This window comes from Mytilus edulis, chromosome 6, assembly GCF_963676685.1.
Source record: "Mytilus edulis chromosome 6, xbMytEdul2.2, whole genome shotgun sequence".
Classification (NCBI taxonomy): domain Eukaryota; kingdom Metazoa; phylum Mollusca; class Bivalvia; order Mytilida; family Mytilidae; genus Mytilus; species Mytilus edulis.
Genome location: NC_092349.1, coordinates 45,927,183 through 45,947,535, shown reverse-complemented (window position 1 = coordinate 45,947,535; position 20,353 = coordinate 45,927,183). Strand labels below are relative to the sequence as shown.

The following is a 20,353-nucleotide window of genomic DNA, read 5'->3' as shown; positions in this document are numbered from 1 at the left end:
CAATAAAAAAAGTTGCATTTACATTGTGTAACAACTAAACATTTCAGATTGCAATCAAGAATAATATTTACATAAAAGGTGATTAAATTATTACAAATATCCTCACATGTAACACACTCACCACAAAAGGACAAATTCCTCAGGGTATAAAAAACTTCTGATTTCTTAAGTTGATAATGTACTATACACAATCTACTGTCAGATTTTGTTGTATAATAACAAAGGAAGTATGTCAAGATTTTAAATGATTTAAGTTGTAAAATTTGAAATCCTGATTAATATTGAATTATCAGATTTTAACATAATGTTGATTAAGGTTTGATGAAGACATGATAATTTTGATAATTACATCAGTTATTATATGGCATGCTCTTTGAATAAACAAAAATTAAAGGAATAATTAACTTGGATATTTAAAAAAAGAATTGTTTGTAATAGAAAGATTTTTAGACCTTGTCTTTTCGTACAGTTGTATATAATCACTTTACTTTTTTTTCTTTTTAAAAAAATGTTCATTTGTATATGGATATTGTGTTTCAACATTTTTGGCAGAGTCTTAATGTTTTAAATTAGACGAAAATATTGGTCAAGAGAGCTGTCAGGGAAACTTTTGTTAATTTTCAATTAGGTGTGATCTAGTGAGCTTATAATTCACCTACATCACGGTGCTAGTAATTCCAGTTAACACAGCAAGCAAGGGTCATAACTCTTGAATTACAACTGTCAAATCCTTCAAATTTTAAAGTCAAATACTTTTCCTTATGCCTCAACCATTAAAAGCCAGTTACAAACTTGTAACAAATCAGATGTATAAAGGGTCCCAATGCAGTTAGCATACTTATTATAGTACTAAAAATAATTACCCAGGTCTGCTTAGATCTGTGTAAGTGTTAACTATAAGAAAAATTAAAATGACTTTGAATTTATTTTAGATAAACTTGTGGCAGCTTTCAAGCATACTACAATGTACTACAAACACCAAATATTGTTTTATGTATTTCATATTGGCCATCAAAATTCATGCATTTCCTAATAAATTTTCATTATCAGTGCTGTAAAGCTGATAAAAAACAAATAAGAGAGTAAAACATGCTGAATTTGTGTTGAATACTGGGCCTTTGACAGGAAACCAGTTACATTGTTAGATGTCATGAATTACATCATGGCGACATGTAAATTATGTTACATACACTTCATCTGTCGTAAATGTGTTGGTATTTCGTGTATTAATTGTTGTCCATTACAACATAAAACTAGATAAAGCATGTCCCCTACACAATAAGTTCTATGTCCCATGTCTTAATGGACAGTCCATTACATGATAATAAAAGCTGTATATATTATACTCCGTCATTAACGTTGGGACCACATTTAATTGTCAGGCTGTAGGGTATTTTTTGTGGCACGTTAAACTCACTAGCATTTGTAATTGTCTTAGCTATCACTTCCATGATATAAAGATCCTATGTCCAACAATATTTTTCACAAGAAATTGATTTTATTGTAAAATAAGGGTCTATAATTAGTTCCCCCATAATAAACATACATGTACATCATTAAATGGTATTGGGAATTTGATGTTTCAGAATTTAAAGGACTGTACTTGGAAACCCAAAATGAAAAGAACATCATATTACCCAGAATGCATAACATTCTGATAGGGTCCACTATAATTTTAAAATGTTGTGATAAATGAAGGTACAAAAGCACTCAAATAATACAATTATCTTATGGTAAAACTAAATTATCAAATGCCCAAAAAGGTGCAAGCCAGTGCGGACTGTGTGAGGACTGTATAGCCAGTCAAGGTTGTTTCAAACTCCCATCATCAGGTACATGTACAAAAGTGATGGTGCATTATACAAAGATTTTATTGTGTTTGCTGAAAGATGAGGCACTTTTTTGTTTTCCTGTCTCACTATTCTTGGCAAACTTAACATACAAATGTATTATAAAAGTTCTTTGTATTTTAACACACACATCAGAAAAATTAAGAAGGAAATCAGAATTTTCTTTTCCTCTTTTCTAAAGGTAGACAAAGATTATAAAATTTCAACATCACTCTGGACAATTTAAATGGTCACAAAATATTTAAAGTATGTCCATTACTGAGATATCTATATAATACATACTGTATATAAAGTGTTAAATAAGTAGTTAGGGGAAGGATACTAAATGTACTAATAAGTAGTTAAGGTACTGTAAAGTAGATACCTGATGGGAAGTAAATAATATATCTCTATAGGCCGTCTAGAAAGAGGCTTCAAAAACAGGTGAAAATCAGGACAGAGACCTTTAATTTAGTTTATTCATGAATTTTTACTTTGTTATTAGATATGCATGGTAGGTTTAAGGTTTGTCCACTTTATCAATGAATGAAAAATGAAAATTTGGACATACATGTATTTTGAATAAGTATATTTTTCTTTGAATATATTTTTACACTATTTTAATAAAAAAATACACTTCTTGGACTGATTTTATATACACAGAAAGTAGATTATTTGAAATCAATAGGGTTCAGTCTGTACAACTAAAGATTGGATATATATAAGGAAATATAGCAAATATGGCATCCTGTTATATAAGTAGGTTATGAGGATGGTCAAGTAGATACCGATGGGTAAAAGACAATATATCTTAGTCATAATGATGTTCAGAAAGGGGCACGAGAAACTGGCCGTGGTGAAACGGGGACTCCTACATCATTTGTTCTTTGAAGGAAATTTGTTTCATTGGTCTTCATACAATCTTCTTATTTTATATATAAAGACCTTCAATTTCCCTGTATGGAAATGCCTTGACCACTTCATCATTGAATGGCAATTGAAAACTTAGAAATGGAGGTATCTTCTAAAAACTGAATTGCTGTTTTCACAATCGAACTTCTATAATCATAAGACTTTGATAGATGAAGATTTACTTATTTTAAAAAAAAGTTGAAAGTTCAAGACAACATATATAGTATATTTAGGCCCTGTTTGATAAGTAGTTCAGCAATGGTAAAGTGATGTCTGGTGGAAAATTAAGGAATGGAAAAAAAGTTGTTTGATAGATAAAAAGAATTAAGTCTCACTGGAAAAGTGTTAGAATACTTGCGATTTTTTTATGTAATGCAAAGGTGGTCAGGTTTGACCAACTATTTAATGAATACCAAATTTGAATTGGAAATAAGATATATCTACAATTTGCATATATATGCAGAGGTGGTCAGTTTTGACCATGTTTTTAATGAATATCAAATGAAATTAGAAATAGAAATAATGATTTATACCAACAATTTTGTATATATAAGCAGAATTAAGTGCTCACTCTGTTTTGACCATACATTTCAATGAATACCAAATTAGGAATGGGGATATGTAATTTGAAAGTTGGCATTGTTCTTGTTGATCAAACATGTCTAATAATTAATTGATTTTGGGCAATTTATGCTGTACTCAGAGGCAATCAATAGGAAAATTTGATGTTTGCAATATCCCAATAAGCATTGAATAGAAAAGAGGCTGCATGAATTTGAAAAACAAAAAAGTAAAAATGCAATTATTATATAGGCTTACTGTGGATTCATTTATTTTCGTGGGTACCAATGTTCGTGGTTTGAAGAAAACTTGCATATTGGTGGATGTTTAATTTCGTGGTTTTGACAAAGTATGCCTATATTCCTTTAGAAAATTTGCAATTCGTTGAATATTTAAATTCGTGGTTTCCCGGTACCCACGAAATCCACGAAAATTGGTATCCAACGAATATTAATGAATCCACAGTATAACAGAGACTTAAATTTATTTATTTACATACTTTAATGTAATTATTATTTGTTGTAAGCTAAAAACATAGAGAAAGAAAGATTTATGTAAATGGTTGGGGACAATGATGTAAGATAATGCAAATTACATGTAACAGAATGATTTGTATATTAACAATGGAAATTCCTGTATTTTATTACTTTTGTGTAACCAGTAGAAAAGTACAAAAAATCAAAAGAAAGGAAAAAAATCTCCAAAAAAGCACTTGGAGATTTTTTAATCTGAAAGTTAATATCTATATAATAAAAGGTTATATAAAATTTAATGTGAAATTAATAATTCTATTCTGTATTTGTAGGAAGAAGATGAATTCATAGGTTTTGCATCCTTACCAGAACAGGTTCACAGAAAGGCTGTTAGACGAGGATTTGATTTTAGTTTGATGGTGTTAGGTAGGTATAAACTGATCATATATTAGGGACAGACAGGCTATTGTCATTCCAAAGGGTGACTTAGTAATATAGATATAGTTTCTTTTGATTGGAAGTTAAACTCATTCAAAGTTGGATGTCTACTTTGTTGTGTAGGATGTACAAATAAGCAGCCACATTTGATCCGAAAGGCGACATTGAATATGATTCCTTGACAATTTTACAGAAAGAATGCCACCTCTCTGCACATTAAGATCCCTTGAAACAACTCTTTGAAGAGTTTGTTGGTACCAGGTCTGCTGCAAGGCTAAATTTCTGTCCCTATCCAATATACTATCATTTTCAAGTGGCAGTCTAAAATTTGTGCCCTTTATATCTGTCAACCCTTATTAATGTGAGGACCTATATATATGGAAGTTTTTAACGACCTTGACTGGCTTGTTAATATGTACTTGTCCTGAACATGCATGAAATAAAACAAACAAACAAACAAACAAATAAATCTTGCTATTGAATGTGAAAGACTATCACAAGGAGAGAAAAATAATTTGGAAAATGTAATGCAGAAAATAGATAAAAGATTGAGAAAAGGAGAGAGAGAAGGGAAGGGGACAGAGCATGGGTGGACTTGTGGTGAACTTGAGGAAAAAAGCAGTACAAAATGAGAATTGTCTTACAAGACAGGGTTTTTGCTTAAAAGAGGTGGCATTTATTGCAGGCTTGACAGTATAAGTATCAAAATGAAAATGTTCTGAATCCCTTGCAAAAGAGGAAAAACAAAGCATCAATAAGATAAATTTGGATAATTACTTCAATATTTCTAACTTAGCACTAAATCTCAAGGGAAGTACACTGGATTATTTTATGGAACAGACATGCAAAGGGGAAAAGGGAATTCTCTCTGTATGAAGACTTTATGATATTGGTATATGAATTTACAGCTATTTTAACTACTTTGTATTGATTCTGATAAAACTTCCATATATAACCTATAAATAATGATCATGTACTGTCTCATATAATAACATTGTCAGGAAATCATACAGATATGAATACTTATATCATTTTTTATTATTTAACATTAATTTCTTGTAATTGTCATTCATAAGGTGTACGTAGGTAAATCCAACAATCTTAATTTAATATTATGTTATGGTAGTGAGATTTTCTATACATTAAGATTGGAGAAAGAACAAAACAACATTGTAATATAATAGTGATTAAGCAGATTCTGCTCCAGAATTTGCAACATTTTTTTTATTTATGACTCATTTTTTTAATGAAATTCCTGATAGATGATCCCATCAGAGAATTGAGATGTTTTATTGTGTCACAGTCAAAGAAAATTTTGTTAGAGATCAGAAGGTTTTTAAAAGAATTTCAAGTATAGTGGAAATTGCATGACAGCTTTCTATAAAACTAGACATGTCGAAATAAAAATAAACTTGTAAAAATCTTATTAATTTTCTGGGGTCTCTGAACAAGAACATTATTCTTAATGTGCTTTATCAAGTTATTTAGTTGACAATAAAAAGTGTTGTCAATAGGTTAGGAGCTGCCATAAATGCCAGAACTGTCTTTGTGTTCTCATATTACAACATGCTGTATCATGTATTGTAGTTTGCAGGAAAGATCATTAGCTGGGTCGTCCTGAATATGCATGAAATACTTGCCACTGGACGTAAAGCAACCAACAATCAATCAATCATTAGCTGGGTCAAAATTCGGATTTTAAAATTGGTATTTGCTGCTTCTCAACTAAGCATAGAGCATGTGCAAGTTAAAATATAAAGCTTGGTCTGCTCATTGTCAGAATGATGGGTTAATGAGGCTAAGGTCAATGTAGGAATGACTAAAAAAAAAGAAGAAATGGTATGATTGCCACTGAGACAACTCTTCAATAGAGACCAAAATGACACAGAAATTAGCAACTACAGGTAGTCTTCTAGCAGCCAATTAAAAATATGACCAGCAAGTCCAAGTACGGTAGTGACATTAGCATTAGACTTTTACTCATCATAGAACAGACTTGAGTCAGAGGTAGCCCTTTTTAGCTCACCTGACCTGAAAGGTCAAGTGAGCTTTTCTCATCACTTGCTGCCGTCGTCCGGCGTCCGTAAACTTTTACAAAAATCTTCTCCTCTGAGAGCCTCTTGTTCATTTTAAAACTGTTTTTTAAACCAAATTTAATGGTTTAAGCAATGTGTTTAAAAAAATTAAATGTAAAAGTATTAAGCTAGTAATAAATAATGTCTAATCCACAGATTTATGTTTTAACTTGTTCTTTTGTTTTGCAGGAGACTCTGGTCTTGGAAAATCAACTCTTATAAACAGCCTTTTCCTTACAGACTTGTATAAAGACAGAGAAATCCCAGACACAGCTGGTAGGAACTTATGTATACTATCTTTTTCGGTCAAGTATATACTATCTTGTACATAATGCATCCATCTTGGGAAAAAAACCCACAGTAAAACATTCCATAGGTATAACACAGACCTTTGTTATAATAACTGTAACTGGAGATATGCACTACAGTTTCATATAAGATTTCAAAACATGATATTAGAAAACAGAATCAAATTACCTCTGCAGTGATCTAAGGTATTTTTACTGCAAAATACCTGTATAAGTTAATCACAATATGAGATTGTTATATTTCTTAGAACTCTGATCAAATTTAATATGAAAAGGGAGGATTCATGACTAAAATGTTTCACAAATTGAAAGATCAAATTTGTTTGTGCTCTATATAAGATGGTAGACATTAGCATTATGTTTTCCAGTTTGTGTGTTCATCTGTCTGTATGTCTGTCAGTTCATCCATCTGTGTTTCAATCTTCTGTTTCTTTTTCTAAACCTGTCAAGCAGAGATAAGCTTATCTCAGTGGATAACTTAAGCAGATAGTAAAATACTGCAAAATTGATATTTATAGCTTAAACATGAATTTATCCTATTACAGATCTTGTTGAAAGAACTCTCACTACAGTAAAGAAACAAATAGAAATTGAAGAAAAAGGTGTCAAAGTCCGACTGACAATTGTAGATACCCCTGGATATAATGATGCTGTTAACGCTGAAGACAGGTAAGTTTACACTGTCTATTGAGGAGAAATCAGGTTTCTGGAAAAAAAATTAAAGACTTATAAAAAGTTGAAAAGCAAAAAATGGTTAATCTTTAATTAAAAAGGTACTTACAGAGCATGTACATCAACCAAGGTCAAACTTTGCTGAAAGATTTGCTATCTGACTCCTTTTGTGCAATAACATGTTTATGAAGTAAATTTTTCAATCAAAATGTACCATGTAACAATAAGGGGCAAAAGATACTAGAGGGATAACCAAATTCATATGTCAACTAAACAATTTAATTCAGTGGTTGTCGTTTGTTTTTGTGTTACATATTTGTTTTTCTTTCATTTTTTTTACATAAATAAGGCTGTTAGTTTTCTCGTTTTAATTGTTTTACATTGACTTATTGGGGCCTTTTATAGCTGACTATGCGGTATGGGCTTTGCTCATTGTTGAAGGCCGTACGGTGACCTATAGTTGTTAATGTCTGTGTCATTTTGGTCTTTTGTGGATAGTTGTCTCATTGGCAATCATACCACATCTTCTTTTTTATAATGGCTCTAAAAGAAAAAAGATAGTGATCAAAAGACAAACAATAGTACACAAAACACAACATAGAAAACTTAAGACTAAGCAATATGAATCCAAATAAAAACTGGTGGTGATCTCAAGTACTCTGCTCCACATGTGGCACCCGTCATGTTGCTCATGTTATTATATATCATATGATGGAAGGTATGCTAGCAGACATTTTAACACTGTTTATAGTAGACATATATAATAACTATGTTTAATACTTTAATTAAAATGATAAAAATTGTTATCATATTTCTTGTCATTTCAGTTGGAAGAGAGTTGTTTCATATGTTGATCAACAATTCCAGTTATATTACCAGGCTGAGAGTGGGCTGAACAGAAAAAATATCAATGATACACGAATACACTGTTGTTTATACTTCATATCTCCTTATGGTCATGGGTAAGTCATACAAGACCAGTGGTCAGTTATGAAAAATACCAAGGATACTTGGATGTAATATTGTTTGTAACTCAGGAACATGAATGTTGACTAATTTCTTATACACAGTAGCCTCAAATGTGGTATATTTTGGGGCTATTCCAGTGCAATAAAGGCAATTTAAAATCTTGTTGCAAAATGTAACAAAGGTAAATTTAAAAATGCATGTTTTTAATAATGTTATGAATATGCTGTCAGAAAAACTGTCATTATAAACAAGTGCAATTTTTGTCGAGCCTGCAACTTTTGTTGCAGAAAGCTCGACATAGGGATAGTGATCCGGCGGCGGCGGTGGCGGCGCGGCGGTGGCGGCGCGGCGGTGGCGGCGGCGGCGGTGTTAGCTAACTTCTTAAAAGCTTTATATTTTAGAAGGTGGAAGACCTGGATGCTTCATACTTTGTATATAGATGCCTCATGTTACGAAGTTTCCGTCAGTCACATGTCCAATGTCCTTGACCTCATTTTCATGGTTCAGTGACCACTTGAAAAAAAAGTTCAAATTTTTTGTAATGTTGAATTCTCTCTTATTATAAGTAATAGGATAATTATATTTGATATGTGCGTACCTTGCAAGGTCCTCATGTCTGTCAGACAGTTTTCACTTGACCTCGACCTCATTTCATGGATCAGTGAACAAGGTTAAGTTTTGGTGGTCAAGTCCATATCTCAGATACTATAAGCAATAGGGCTAGTATATTCAGTGTATGGAAGGACTGTAAGGTGTACATCTCCAACTGGCAGGTGTCATCTGACCTTGACCTCATTTTCATGGTTCAGTGGTTATAGTTAAATTTTTGCGTTTTGGTCTGTTTTTCTCATACTATATGCAATAGGTCTACTATATTTGTTGTATGGAACGATTGTAGGGTATACATGTCTATCGGGCAGATGTCATGTGACTTTGACCTCATTTTCATGGTTCAGTGGTCAAAGTTAAATTTTTGTGTTTTGGTCTGTTTTTCTCATACTATATGCAATAGGTCTACTATATTTGTTGTATTGAACAATTGTAAGGTGTACATGTACATGTCTAACGGGCAGATGTCATGTGACCGTGACCTCATTTTCATGGTTCAGTGGTCAAAGTTAAGTTTTTGAGTTTTGGTCTTTTTATCTAATCCTATATGCCATAGGTCAACTGTATTTGGTGTATGGAAATATTTTATGATCTTTATGTTACTCGCACAGGTTTTATTTGACCGTGACCTCATTTTCACGGTTCATTGCACAGTGTTAAGGTTTTGTGTTTTGGTCTATTTTTCTTAAACTATAAGTAATCGGTCAACTATATATGTTGTATAGAAGCATTGTTAGCTGTACATGTCTGCCTGGCATGGTTCATCTGACCTTGACCTCATTTTCAAGGTTCATTGGTCTATGTTTAGTTATCTTGGTTAATGTTAAGTTTATGTGACAATTGTTATAAAGCTTAGCTTTATACTTAGGACTATCAACATAATATCAATGATTAGTATAGAAGGCGAGACATTTCAGCGTGTGCACTCTTGTTTTTTATATTTATGGTATCAGTTTTATTACAAAATGAAAAAATACAAAGTGTCAGTTTTTTCTCGCCTTAAGGGTGACCTTGTTATAAAGGCTTACTGTACATGAGTTTGCTTAAAAGCTATTTGAACCTCATTCTTTTAAAATATAATTGAGGATGGAAACAGGGAATATGTCAAGAAGACCACAACTTGACCAAAAAGCAGAAAAAATACCTGAAGGCCAACAATGGGTCTTCGATACAATGAGAAAAATAGATTTAAAAGTCATTAATTGACCTCAAGCAATTAAGGAACCTGATTCTATAAGCAAAAAGCTATACATGTAATATGTTTTTTCTGCTTATACAAAGTGTCTATAAATAGATTTCTTTTTTTTCTAGGTTAAAACCATTAGATATTTTAGTAATGAAAAAACTACATCATAAAGTCAACATTGTACCTCTCATAGCCAAGTCAGATGTTCTCACACCTAAAGAAGTCAAGAGGTTAAAAAATAAGGTCAGTATATCACATGTCTTAAATTGAACAAAAACCGTAAAAAATATTCTGATTATAAGACAAAAACAAAATATCTTGAGAAAAACATCAAAATAAATAACAATTGCATAAATTCTGTTCAAGAATTAAGGTCAAGGTGACAACAGATTAAACAAGCAGTGTGCCAATAAGAACTTAATGATTGAGTGTTGAAGGTAGTCAATAGACATTCATTTGTGTCATTTTTTTTTAGCTGATCATTGTTGTAATCATTTGAAAAAGGGTTAATTTACCTATTAATATGTATCTGCTGTCTATTGTTGCCCTGTAAATGTCTCTGAGTTATTTTTGTTTTTGCATGGCTGTCTCTTAGCTGTTTACCCTAAATCACCTTTTATTCATAATGTTTCCAAGAGAACAGATGTTACATTATATATATAAGTAGCTATGAAACTGAAAATGAATAACATCTCTTTTTTGAATGTCAGGTTTTGGAAGATATTAAAGAGAATGATATCAACATATATACATTCCCAGAATGTGACAGTGATGAAGATGATGAGTTCAAGGAACAAGATAAAGCACTTAAGGTTTGTTAGAATAAAATGTATTTTATAAAAAAAAAAAACCACATTGTTCTTCCAAAGAACTATACATTGGAAATTTAAAGTTAATGCACTGCATGCAAGTCAAAGATTTTGCATAACACAGTCAATGAAACCTAGTGATTAAATGTGTAAATTCTTCTGTTAATGAAGTTTAAAGTACAAAATGAATATTCACAAATTAATAAATAGTACAATAAATGAATAATAAAAAAATGTTATGCCACGCTGTTACTGGAGAGGTATCAAACAATATAATCTCAAAAATACTGAACTCAGAGGAAAATTCAAAATAGCTGATCAATTTACTTAAATATTTTAGGAAGCAGTGCCATTTGCTGTTATTGGTAGTAATACAGTTGTAGAGGCAGGAGGGAAGAAAATAAGAGGAAGAATGTATCCATGGGGGATTGTTGAAGGTAAAATATACATGTATTAAAGACAGATTGGGAAAGAAAATACCATATAAAATTAATACTTTAGTTACATACATAGTTAAATAACACAGGAAAAGTAAAGATCAGTTAAAAGTAAGATTTACTTCCAGTGTTAAAAAAATCATAAAGGCCAGTCTGAAACAATTTATTAAAAAACCAGCAAAATTTTCCGAACTACAGTGAAATAAAACAAATTCTGATAATATTGTATGTAGGATTTGTAAATACCATGAAATCACAAAACTACCTTTGATCCTCAATCCATCAAAAGTGGTACATGAACCAGCAAAAAAAAAGATTTTTTTCTTCACAATTGTGCCAAGGGAGACAATCATGTCATATACAATATCAAGAATGGGTTGATGTTTTGTTTTATTGGATCTTTTGCAAAGTTTGAATACCAAAGGCAATCGTAGAAAAAAAGTTTTCATGAAATAAAATAGCTGCATATTTCAGTCATAAAGATTGTGAGATGGGTAATTTACCATATGTTACATAAGATTGTAACAAATAAAAATAAAAAAGTGAAATAAATAACAGCAAACAATGTTTATGAAAACATATGATAAGCAATATGATTGATAGGGTATGACACAGTCTTTACTTTTCAAGGCTAGTTTTATTGTGACAGGGGAGATAATCCATAAACACATATCAATATAACATCAGAAGACAAAATAAACTGAACATTTTGAAAACTGTTAGCACTTTTTTCATATATTTTATTACAAAAGTTAATGATAATTAAGTTCTTTTAAAGGAATTAGTTGAAATCACTGAAATATTAGAAACCAGAGACTTCTTGTACTTTTCAGTGCTAGTATCAGTGTAACAAGGGAAATAATCCATGCACATACCAATAAAAGATCAAAAGACACAAAAAAAAAAAAAAACTGAACACTTTGAAAACTGGAACATCCAATGTGTGAATAATGATGTATCAAAAATGACAGTTTTCCAAAATTTTGAATGGTCAACAAACTATTTAAGTTAATTTTATGTTTTGCTGTGCTTTTGATATGAAATAAAACATGATTTTCCGATTAACTTGTATTTGTTTTTCAGTGGACAATCCAAAGCATTGTGATTTTATAAAACTGAGGCAGATGCTGATCAGGTAATTAAAATTGGTTATAAAAGTTTTACTTTTGCATACAACTTCCAAATTATTTTCAGTTTAAAATGATTATTATTTCACAATTGCCCCTTGATGCTTATTTATAATTTATTGCTAATGTTTTGATGCCATCTAAATTTAATAAACAGAAATTTTATAGTTATGGTTGTCCATTTTTGGAAAGCATTTATTTCTTGAACACATCTTTGAACTTACAAATACAGGTCATGTATGTTCTTAAGGATGTTTGCTACTCTGTTAAAAAGACAATTGTGAATTGATAGTATATAATTATAGAAAAAAATGGAGGGTCCGTGTGCTCGTTTTCGAGATATAAGCCATTGAAAATTTGGCGGGAAATTATTCTCTCTAGATTTTTCATATATTTAACATGGGCACCTTATTTTTTTCAAACACTATGAAAAAATAACATGAATTTTATAAAATTTTGAAATATGGCTTTTTAAACTTTATGTAATAAAATTGTAAAAAGAAAAGTAGGGATCAGTGGGCAATTAGTTTTAATAACAATACATGGATAAAACCAGAGGATTCTGAAAATCTGTCAAAAAGTCAAAAAATGGAGGAGCAAACATTCTTAACATGAAACTTATGCATTTATTTTGCCGCTATACTGAATTTGGATGGCATCACTTTTATTGTTCTGGAGTATCGCTCTTTCTAATGTTATATGCAAGCTGGGGTATCATACATTCTCCACTAATTATCTATGTTTTTTCATATGAATCAAAATACAATGAAAGATATTAGATATAAAAATATGTTATGAACAAAAAAAAACAAAAAAAAACATTTAGATTTTTAATGAGTTGTATTTGTTGTTTGTTTTTCTTTCCCTGAGATGAAATATATGATCTTATTTTTTCAGTACACATATGCAGGATTTAAAAGACATCACATCAGAAATTCATTATGAAAACTACAGAGCAGAGTCTTTGTTATCATCAGAAGTTTCAAAGTCTAATAGAGAGAGAACGTAAGTTTATCCTTGTTTTAGGCTAAATATGGTTCGGCTATGTTTTGATTTTTGATACAAGGACTATGGTTCAGTTTACAGGTGCCACTTAAAGAGCAAAATCTGCTTACCCTTCCAGATCACCTCCATTTTTTTTTTTTGTATGGTTCATTATATTTCTTGATGTTTAAGCCCAAATATGCAATTAAGTTTTCTTTGTCGGTTGATGTTTTAAACCTCCAATCTATTTACTATATCCTGACTGCACTATAAGAGCAATACTGGTAATGTATTTAAAAAAAAAACAGTTGTAAAATGGACAAATCTAGACACCATTAATGGAACCAAAAATATTACGATGATACATTGAAAAGTATAGCAAATTGCTCTTCTTTATCCTCTTTTGATAATACTATATAGCTGCCAAGAGTATTTAAAAAAACAAAGAAATAATGAGAAAATCAATCCTGTAAGTGGAGAAATGTTATACATCATACTCAATTCATTGGTATAAAAAGACATGTATTTGAAAAGAGCTTTGTACACAGTAATTTTGTATGGCTGATATGAGGATGATAAAATCTACATTTGTTTGTACACCATATTCCTAGTTCAGTTATCCCTTTATTAAACAATTATTCTGCCACTTTTTTTTAAGTATGAGTAAAAATGAGTTTAAACATTATGATTCATTATTCTGAAAATAAAATAAAAACTGAAACAAATGCCTTAAATTTAAGAGCCTCACAAAATTGAGAAAAAAGAAATATAAAACTAATTGTATCAAGGGAAGTAACTCTCAATCCATAGGAAATGTAAAAAGATGTAATACATAATGAAGATCAGTTGAAACAACTTGTCTGATATCTTTTTACAGGAAACTAAAGAGAGATTCCATAGCCAACTTAGACAAAGCCCTGGAAACAGAACAGCTGTTACAAGAGAAAGAAGCAGAGGTAATGTATTGTAGTTATTTTACAGTGAAACCATATCCTCATGCTGAATTAGCTACCTTAACCTTAGCTGTCTTAACTTGACTTTTTTTGTTGACATATAGCTAATTTTCTAATGCGATTAAATTTGAAATAAAATTGAGAATAGAAATTGGGAATGCAGGGGTGTGGAAATGATATGTCCTACTCACCCGACTCGTACATTTGAACAACCGGACAATTAATTATTTTTGTCTTGGTTGCCCGTGGACAAGTAAAAAAATATACAAAACAAAGTTCAATTGCAACAAAAATATAAAATTGATTTCAAAACGTATAAAAATGTTTAATTTATGTAAAAGAAACCAATGGTCCACAACATAATATTATTTATTTGGAAAAGTGCTACTGGTCACTTTAACTGCAATGGCTCGAATGACTTTAAACTACCTGAATTCACTCGTGCATGAAACTTTAAACCCCATACAAACTGACCTTACTATAAATAACTAAACACATGCTAACTATAAACAACAACAACATTCTTACATGTTCAACTTTTGTACAACTTTGATAAATACCTGACTAAGACAGACAAGCGTGTTTCCAATATACTTTAAAAACTGTATGTTTCTTTTTCTTTTTATATAATCTGACATTCATTTACATTATTCTTATCATAAAAAATTAAAATTCTAACCTGTCTTTGTTCTATTATTTCAGATACAACGAATGCAAGAAATGTTGGCGAAGATGCAAGCACAATTACAAAATAACCCAAATTCCCAAAATGGACGATTGGGCAATGTACGGTGATAGACATGTAGGCAGTGTACAGTTATTTAATGTGTTTAAAATGTACAATTTCCTAGTGTACTATGTACAAGTAATGAGGCACTGTAAACAGAGTGTACAGTAAGCCAGTGTAGATTTGTTATGGCGGCCATGGTGCAATTTTAAAGTCTTAACCAATTTTGAACCAATTTACAATTCCCTGTTATTTTCGATTAACACTTATTTACACTGCTTATGTTACGATTTAGATCTCATCTTTCTTTAACAACAGTCTGAGGTCAAGTCAATTGGTCAGTTCTCAAAAAATACTTTGGAGTCTCCCAATAATTTTTAAATCTCCCTCTAAATTCAGTCTCCTGTAGGACAGGAAGGTTGAATCTACCATTTTTAGATGAAATGTCATATAGATATAGGAAGATGTGGTGTGAGTGCTCTCCATCCAAATAACAATTTAAAAAAGTAAACCATTATAGGTCAATGTACGGCCTTCAACACGGAGCCTTGGCTCACATATCTCCTTATAGAACCAATATTTCGATAAAAATAGTTGAAGAGACTCTTTGTAGTTGCTTTTAATTATACTTAAGATTATTTGTTTATAATCTATTAAACATGCCCAAACTATATGAAATGTTTTAGCTATTTAATTCACTAACATTTTGGCTTGTTTCAATGTAGATTGTATTTTTATTTTATGAACATGATATCTGTTAAATGAAAGATTGAATGTTAAAAAGAATAGTTTGGCTGTTTGAAAAATTGATACATAAACAGACAGTTTTTAATGAGAATTTCTCAAAATTGTGTGTTATTGAGTGAAAAATTGTGTGTATGTGTTAAATTCACCTAACAGTTAGAAATGTGTTCTTTAAAAATACAGTACATGACATTTTGATAGTTTATAGGGAAAATTAAAATATTGTACCATTTTAATGTTTTCCTTTATTTCAATAGCATTCCTTAAGGGTATCAGAAACACTGAAAATAGACCCCAACTTTCAAGCATGAAAGGGGTAAAAATCAAAATGCTCTGTTATACTACTGATAGGTTTTTAGGAATAGAAGAGATTATGAAATTTTACTATGATTTGCTGGTTTTTACCTAAAAGAGAATATTTACAAATGACAATAACATTGTGTATTCCTATTGTTATTTTTTTACTTTTTTGCTTGATTATGATAGTCTATGTGCATAATCCATGAAACATACATTTCTGTATTTATTGAATTCTTTGTGCTGCAATCTTCCACGATCATTGTCATCATGGTTCTTTAAAATAGTAAAATAAGCAAAATACTATTAAGTGGCTTGACAATTCAGTTCAGATTATCATTTTATTTTCTGCAGTTAAACAGATTTTTCTTTATAAAAGATTGTCAGGGTTTGTTAGATATTATTCGAATTTTGAATTGAACCTGTTGAAAAAGCAATTCTTAAAAACCAAAAAATATATGGAGTTATCTTCCTTTGTCCAATTCTGAAAACTATTGATGAAATTTCAGGTTGTTTTGACTGTTAAGTAAATGATTAATATTGAAATTGAAATTTTTTAATGCATTCAAATGGCCGGAATATCAAATAAAAATATAATGACCAAAACGTGATAATGTCATTATTATCCTTGTATTCAGAAAAGTTGTATAATAGCCTTTGATATTATGTTACTTTTTGATCATATGTTATTTCGATCATTATATCACAATTTAAAAAAGAATTTATGTGTATTTCCTATTATTATTTATTTTATCTTTATGATTGTTTTAATATGAATATACCTTTTTTATTTTGATTTCATGCAAAATTTAATCGCCTGTATCTTTAATGTGGAAATGTTACAGTGCATATTTAATATTTAATACATGTTTTAGATAAAATCATAGTGGTACAATACAAACAGAATTTTATGAATTATATACTAGTAAATACAATAGTCTGAACAATTTAGAAGTATGTTAAAAATGTACAATTTGTATTTTCTTTGTATAGAGCCATATTGACAATATATGATGCTGCTGGATAAAGCTGACTTGCCTCAGAAGAATTTCAAACTTTATAGGATTGACTTTTCAAGCATGTCTAAAGGTCCATGATTACCCATGAGCACACATGTTTATTTCAGTAGTAACTGATTTCTATGAAATTGTATGTTTGAATTAAGGTGGTACCCAACACTTTCACTAAAATTAATTTGGCTCGTTTAATTTTCATAAAATTTTGTCAAAGTATTTACTTTGACCCTTTAACAAAAATTAAAAAATTTTAAAAATTTTGAACCAACCGTTTTGTCAGAAAAATTACACTGGTTATATAGCAGTTTGACTAACACTAATTTTGATCATTGAGAAGCTTAATATTCCTATAAGAACACAACGTAATTAAAACGTTTAGGTGATTTTACAGAGTTATCTTTCTGTAGTGTTAGGTACCACCTTAAACTCAGATAAAAAAATCTTTTTTCCTCTTTTTTTGATGGCAGTATTAGAGAATAAAACATTGATGGTATTGGGACCAAACCTATATTTATTTTTAAGGCAGATGAAACTTATAATTGTATTACATATACATGGATCAATTTATAATAATCTAATTAGAATTTGTATTTATGATTTACTGTTACATCTGCTGCAAGACTGCACTAGTTGATAAAGATAAACTATATAAGTTCATGCTAACCTTTGGTTTATAGTTAATGTGCATAATTCAGGTAAAGACAGAGTTTTTTTTAACTTATTTTTTTTACCTCTTTTTTTTTGGGGGGGGGGGGGGGGGGCGTGCTGGATACCTCCTTTTACACTGTTCATTAAGCAACCACCAATCAATCTTTCATATATGAAACAAGCAACAAGTTACCTATTTTATTTCATTTATATAAAAAGCAATTTTTTGAGAAAAAATGTTGAGGTATGCTTTTTTGATACTGTGTCATTAGAGTCTTAATTTTCAAATTGATTTATTTTGTAATTTAGTCCATATATTTTGCATTAAAAAAATTAAACAAGGGACTTGTTATTCACATTTGAGTAACATTCAATTAATAAATGAAAATATGTTTTTTGGATATTATATAAAATTGAAGCTATATAGTAAACATATAGTAAACACTTTTCATTTTGAGTATAAAGAAGACATGAGTTATGTATAATGTGTTCATAGTTAATGTACAAAGTAATTTTGTATTTAAATAAATATTGTTGTTTTGTCTTTACATGTATTCTTTTTATGTCCCACCTACTATATAAGAGGAGCAGAATGTTTTCCAGCCTGTGTATCTGTTCATTTGTCCTGTGTAAGGTTAATTTTTTTTAGACTGTGCCCAAATCAAGTTGGAACTTAGTACATATATTCAGTCAGTACAAGTGAACGGTTTAGTTATATGCAAAATTTGGATTTTGACTAAGATTTCACAGTACATATATTCAGTACAAGTGAACGGTTTAGTTGTATGCAAAATTTGGATTTTGATTAAGATTTCACAGTACATATATTCAGTACAAGTGAACGGTTTAGTTGTATGCAAAATTTGGATTTTGATTAAGATTTCACAGTACATATATTCAGTACAAGTGAACGGTTTAGTTTTATGCAAAATTTGGATTTTGATTAATATTTCACTGTTCTCTTGATATGGGAAATAGAAACTGCTAAAGGGGCATGGTGTCCTATAGAGAAATATTTCCGTCGAACTAGTAAGGCTTTCCTTACGTAAGCCATCAATGTATTGAAAATGCTATTTCATTTTTAAATAGATTGACACAATGTGCATTTGTTGTATTACTTCAGTTTTATTGTCTATTTATTGGAACTTGTAACATAGCTTTCCTTAGCTAAATTGACCAACAACCATGTGCTTTTTGTATGAAGGTTAGTAACATGTGACTTAATTCAAAGGTTAAATTGATAGAAAACTGATTATTATCAAGGATTTGTATAGTAAATATATATACTATACAAATCCTTGTTAGTATCCAGCTTGAAAAGAAGTAGAAATAGTAAAAAACCATTACAACAGTTCATTATCTGTCACAATATAACCTATATAATTTGCTCATTTCATTAAACATACATTAAAAAATATTTCATCAGATACCAGTAAAGTCGTCTGATCTGTACTTTTACCGATTTTGACAATTTGACTGAGTTGAATTCGAATGGTTTAATAAGAGTCATAAGCAGAAGGCAATTGTACCATGTCGAAGCACAAATCCTTGTTTGGAGTTCATGCAAACTCCTTAGTTTTTGTTGTAACTTTGATTTTTTTCCCTTCCTTATGAAAGTACGAAATTTGAACATTGGTTAACTTAATTTATACAGTACAAAATATGGTGAAATGGTGAAAGAAAAATCCCATTAAAAGAAATTAAACAAAAGTACCAAATTTCTAGGTAAAATGAGGAATACGTGGTTGTATTTGGTTATTTTAATAAGTCATTTTGGTTTCAGATAAAAGGGGAAAGGCAAATCCAGAAAATCACTTTGATAATAACGTGTTGTTTTCAACTTCTATAGCAATGGGTCGATTTCTCTGCTGGTGGACTATCACTCCTCGTGGGGGTCATCAACTTTGTAGTCCGTACTACGTACGGTACTAACATTATTTAGAATAAACCATTTCAAATTTGCCTGTTAGGTTTTGAAATTATAAGAACACAAAGGTTTCAAACCCCTCAGGCAAAGTTGACCTTAGATATATGTTGGTTATTTCCTTTTAATTGTATAGATTGTCAACTTTTTCTGTTTCAATACGTCGCTTGATTTCAAATATTCGGCTTATTGGCATTTTTGGTGTAATTATATCTAGAGAAGCTTTTCGGATGCATAACATTTATATTCACCCTCTTTCGTCACCTTTTATAACATGTTTATTTTTATCTAAACTAGCTATATGAACCTCCAAATTGTATGGCAATTATTTATAGTTTCCTTAGTAGTATATTGACAAAATTGGGCGAGGAACCCAAATAAGCATGATGAATTGATGTGACAATAATTTGGATCTAGGTAGTTTGAAAGGCAGATACGAAGAGAACAACACATTCTATTATACATCAGACAAATACCATGAGTGTTTTAAAACGACTGCCTTTGTCAAACACTTTACAATATGTAGCCATACGTTTGTCTTGATTTAAACTTGGTATATACAATGTATATATATATATCTTAGTAAAAAATGAAAAACGACGCTTTGTAAAGGACATGCACACGTAGCGGTTTTTTTTATTGACCTTCACCAGGA

The 20,353-nt window shown here is 30.4% G+C and overlaps 1 protein-coding gene across 3 annotated transcripts in view; it reads left to right on the top strand.

The window, feature by feature from the left end:
• LOC139527757 (septin-2-like) overlaps positions 1–18,322 on the top strand; it is a 69,380-nt gene extending 51,058 nt beyond the window's left edge. For all 3 annotated transcript variants that reach the window (XM_071323397.1, XM_071323398.1, XM_071323396.1), the window contains 12 exons: positions 4,108–4,201; positions 6,478–6,564; positions 7,142–7,265; positions 8,096–8,230; positions 10,158–10,275; positions 10,743–10,844; positions 11,182–11,278; positions 12,362–12,413; positions 13,303–13,410; positions 14,267–14,345; positions 15,045–17,278; positions 17,558–18,322. In XM_071323397.1, coding sequence (XP_071179498.1) covers positions 4,108–4,201; positions 6,478–6,564; positions 7,142–7,265; positions 8,096–8,230; positions 10,158–10,275; positions 10,743–10,844; positions 11,182–11,278; positions 12,362–12,413; positions 13,303–13,410; positions 14,267–14,345; positions 15,045–15,137 — 1,089 coding nt within the window. In that variant the 3' untranslated portion in view covers positions 15,138–17,278; positions 17,558–18,322. The remainder of the gene's footprint in view (positions 1–4,107; positions 4,202–6,477; positions 6,565–7,141; positions 7,266–8,095; positions 8,231–10,157; positions 10,276–10,742; positions 10,845–11,181; positions 11,279–12,361; positions 12,414–13,302; positions 13,411–14,266; positions 14,346–15,044; positions 17,279–17,557) is intronic.
• The last annotated feature ends 2,031 nt before the right edge of the window (positions 18,323–20,353 follow it).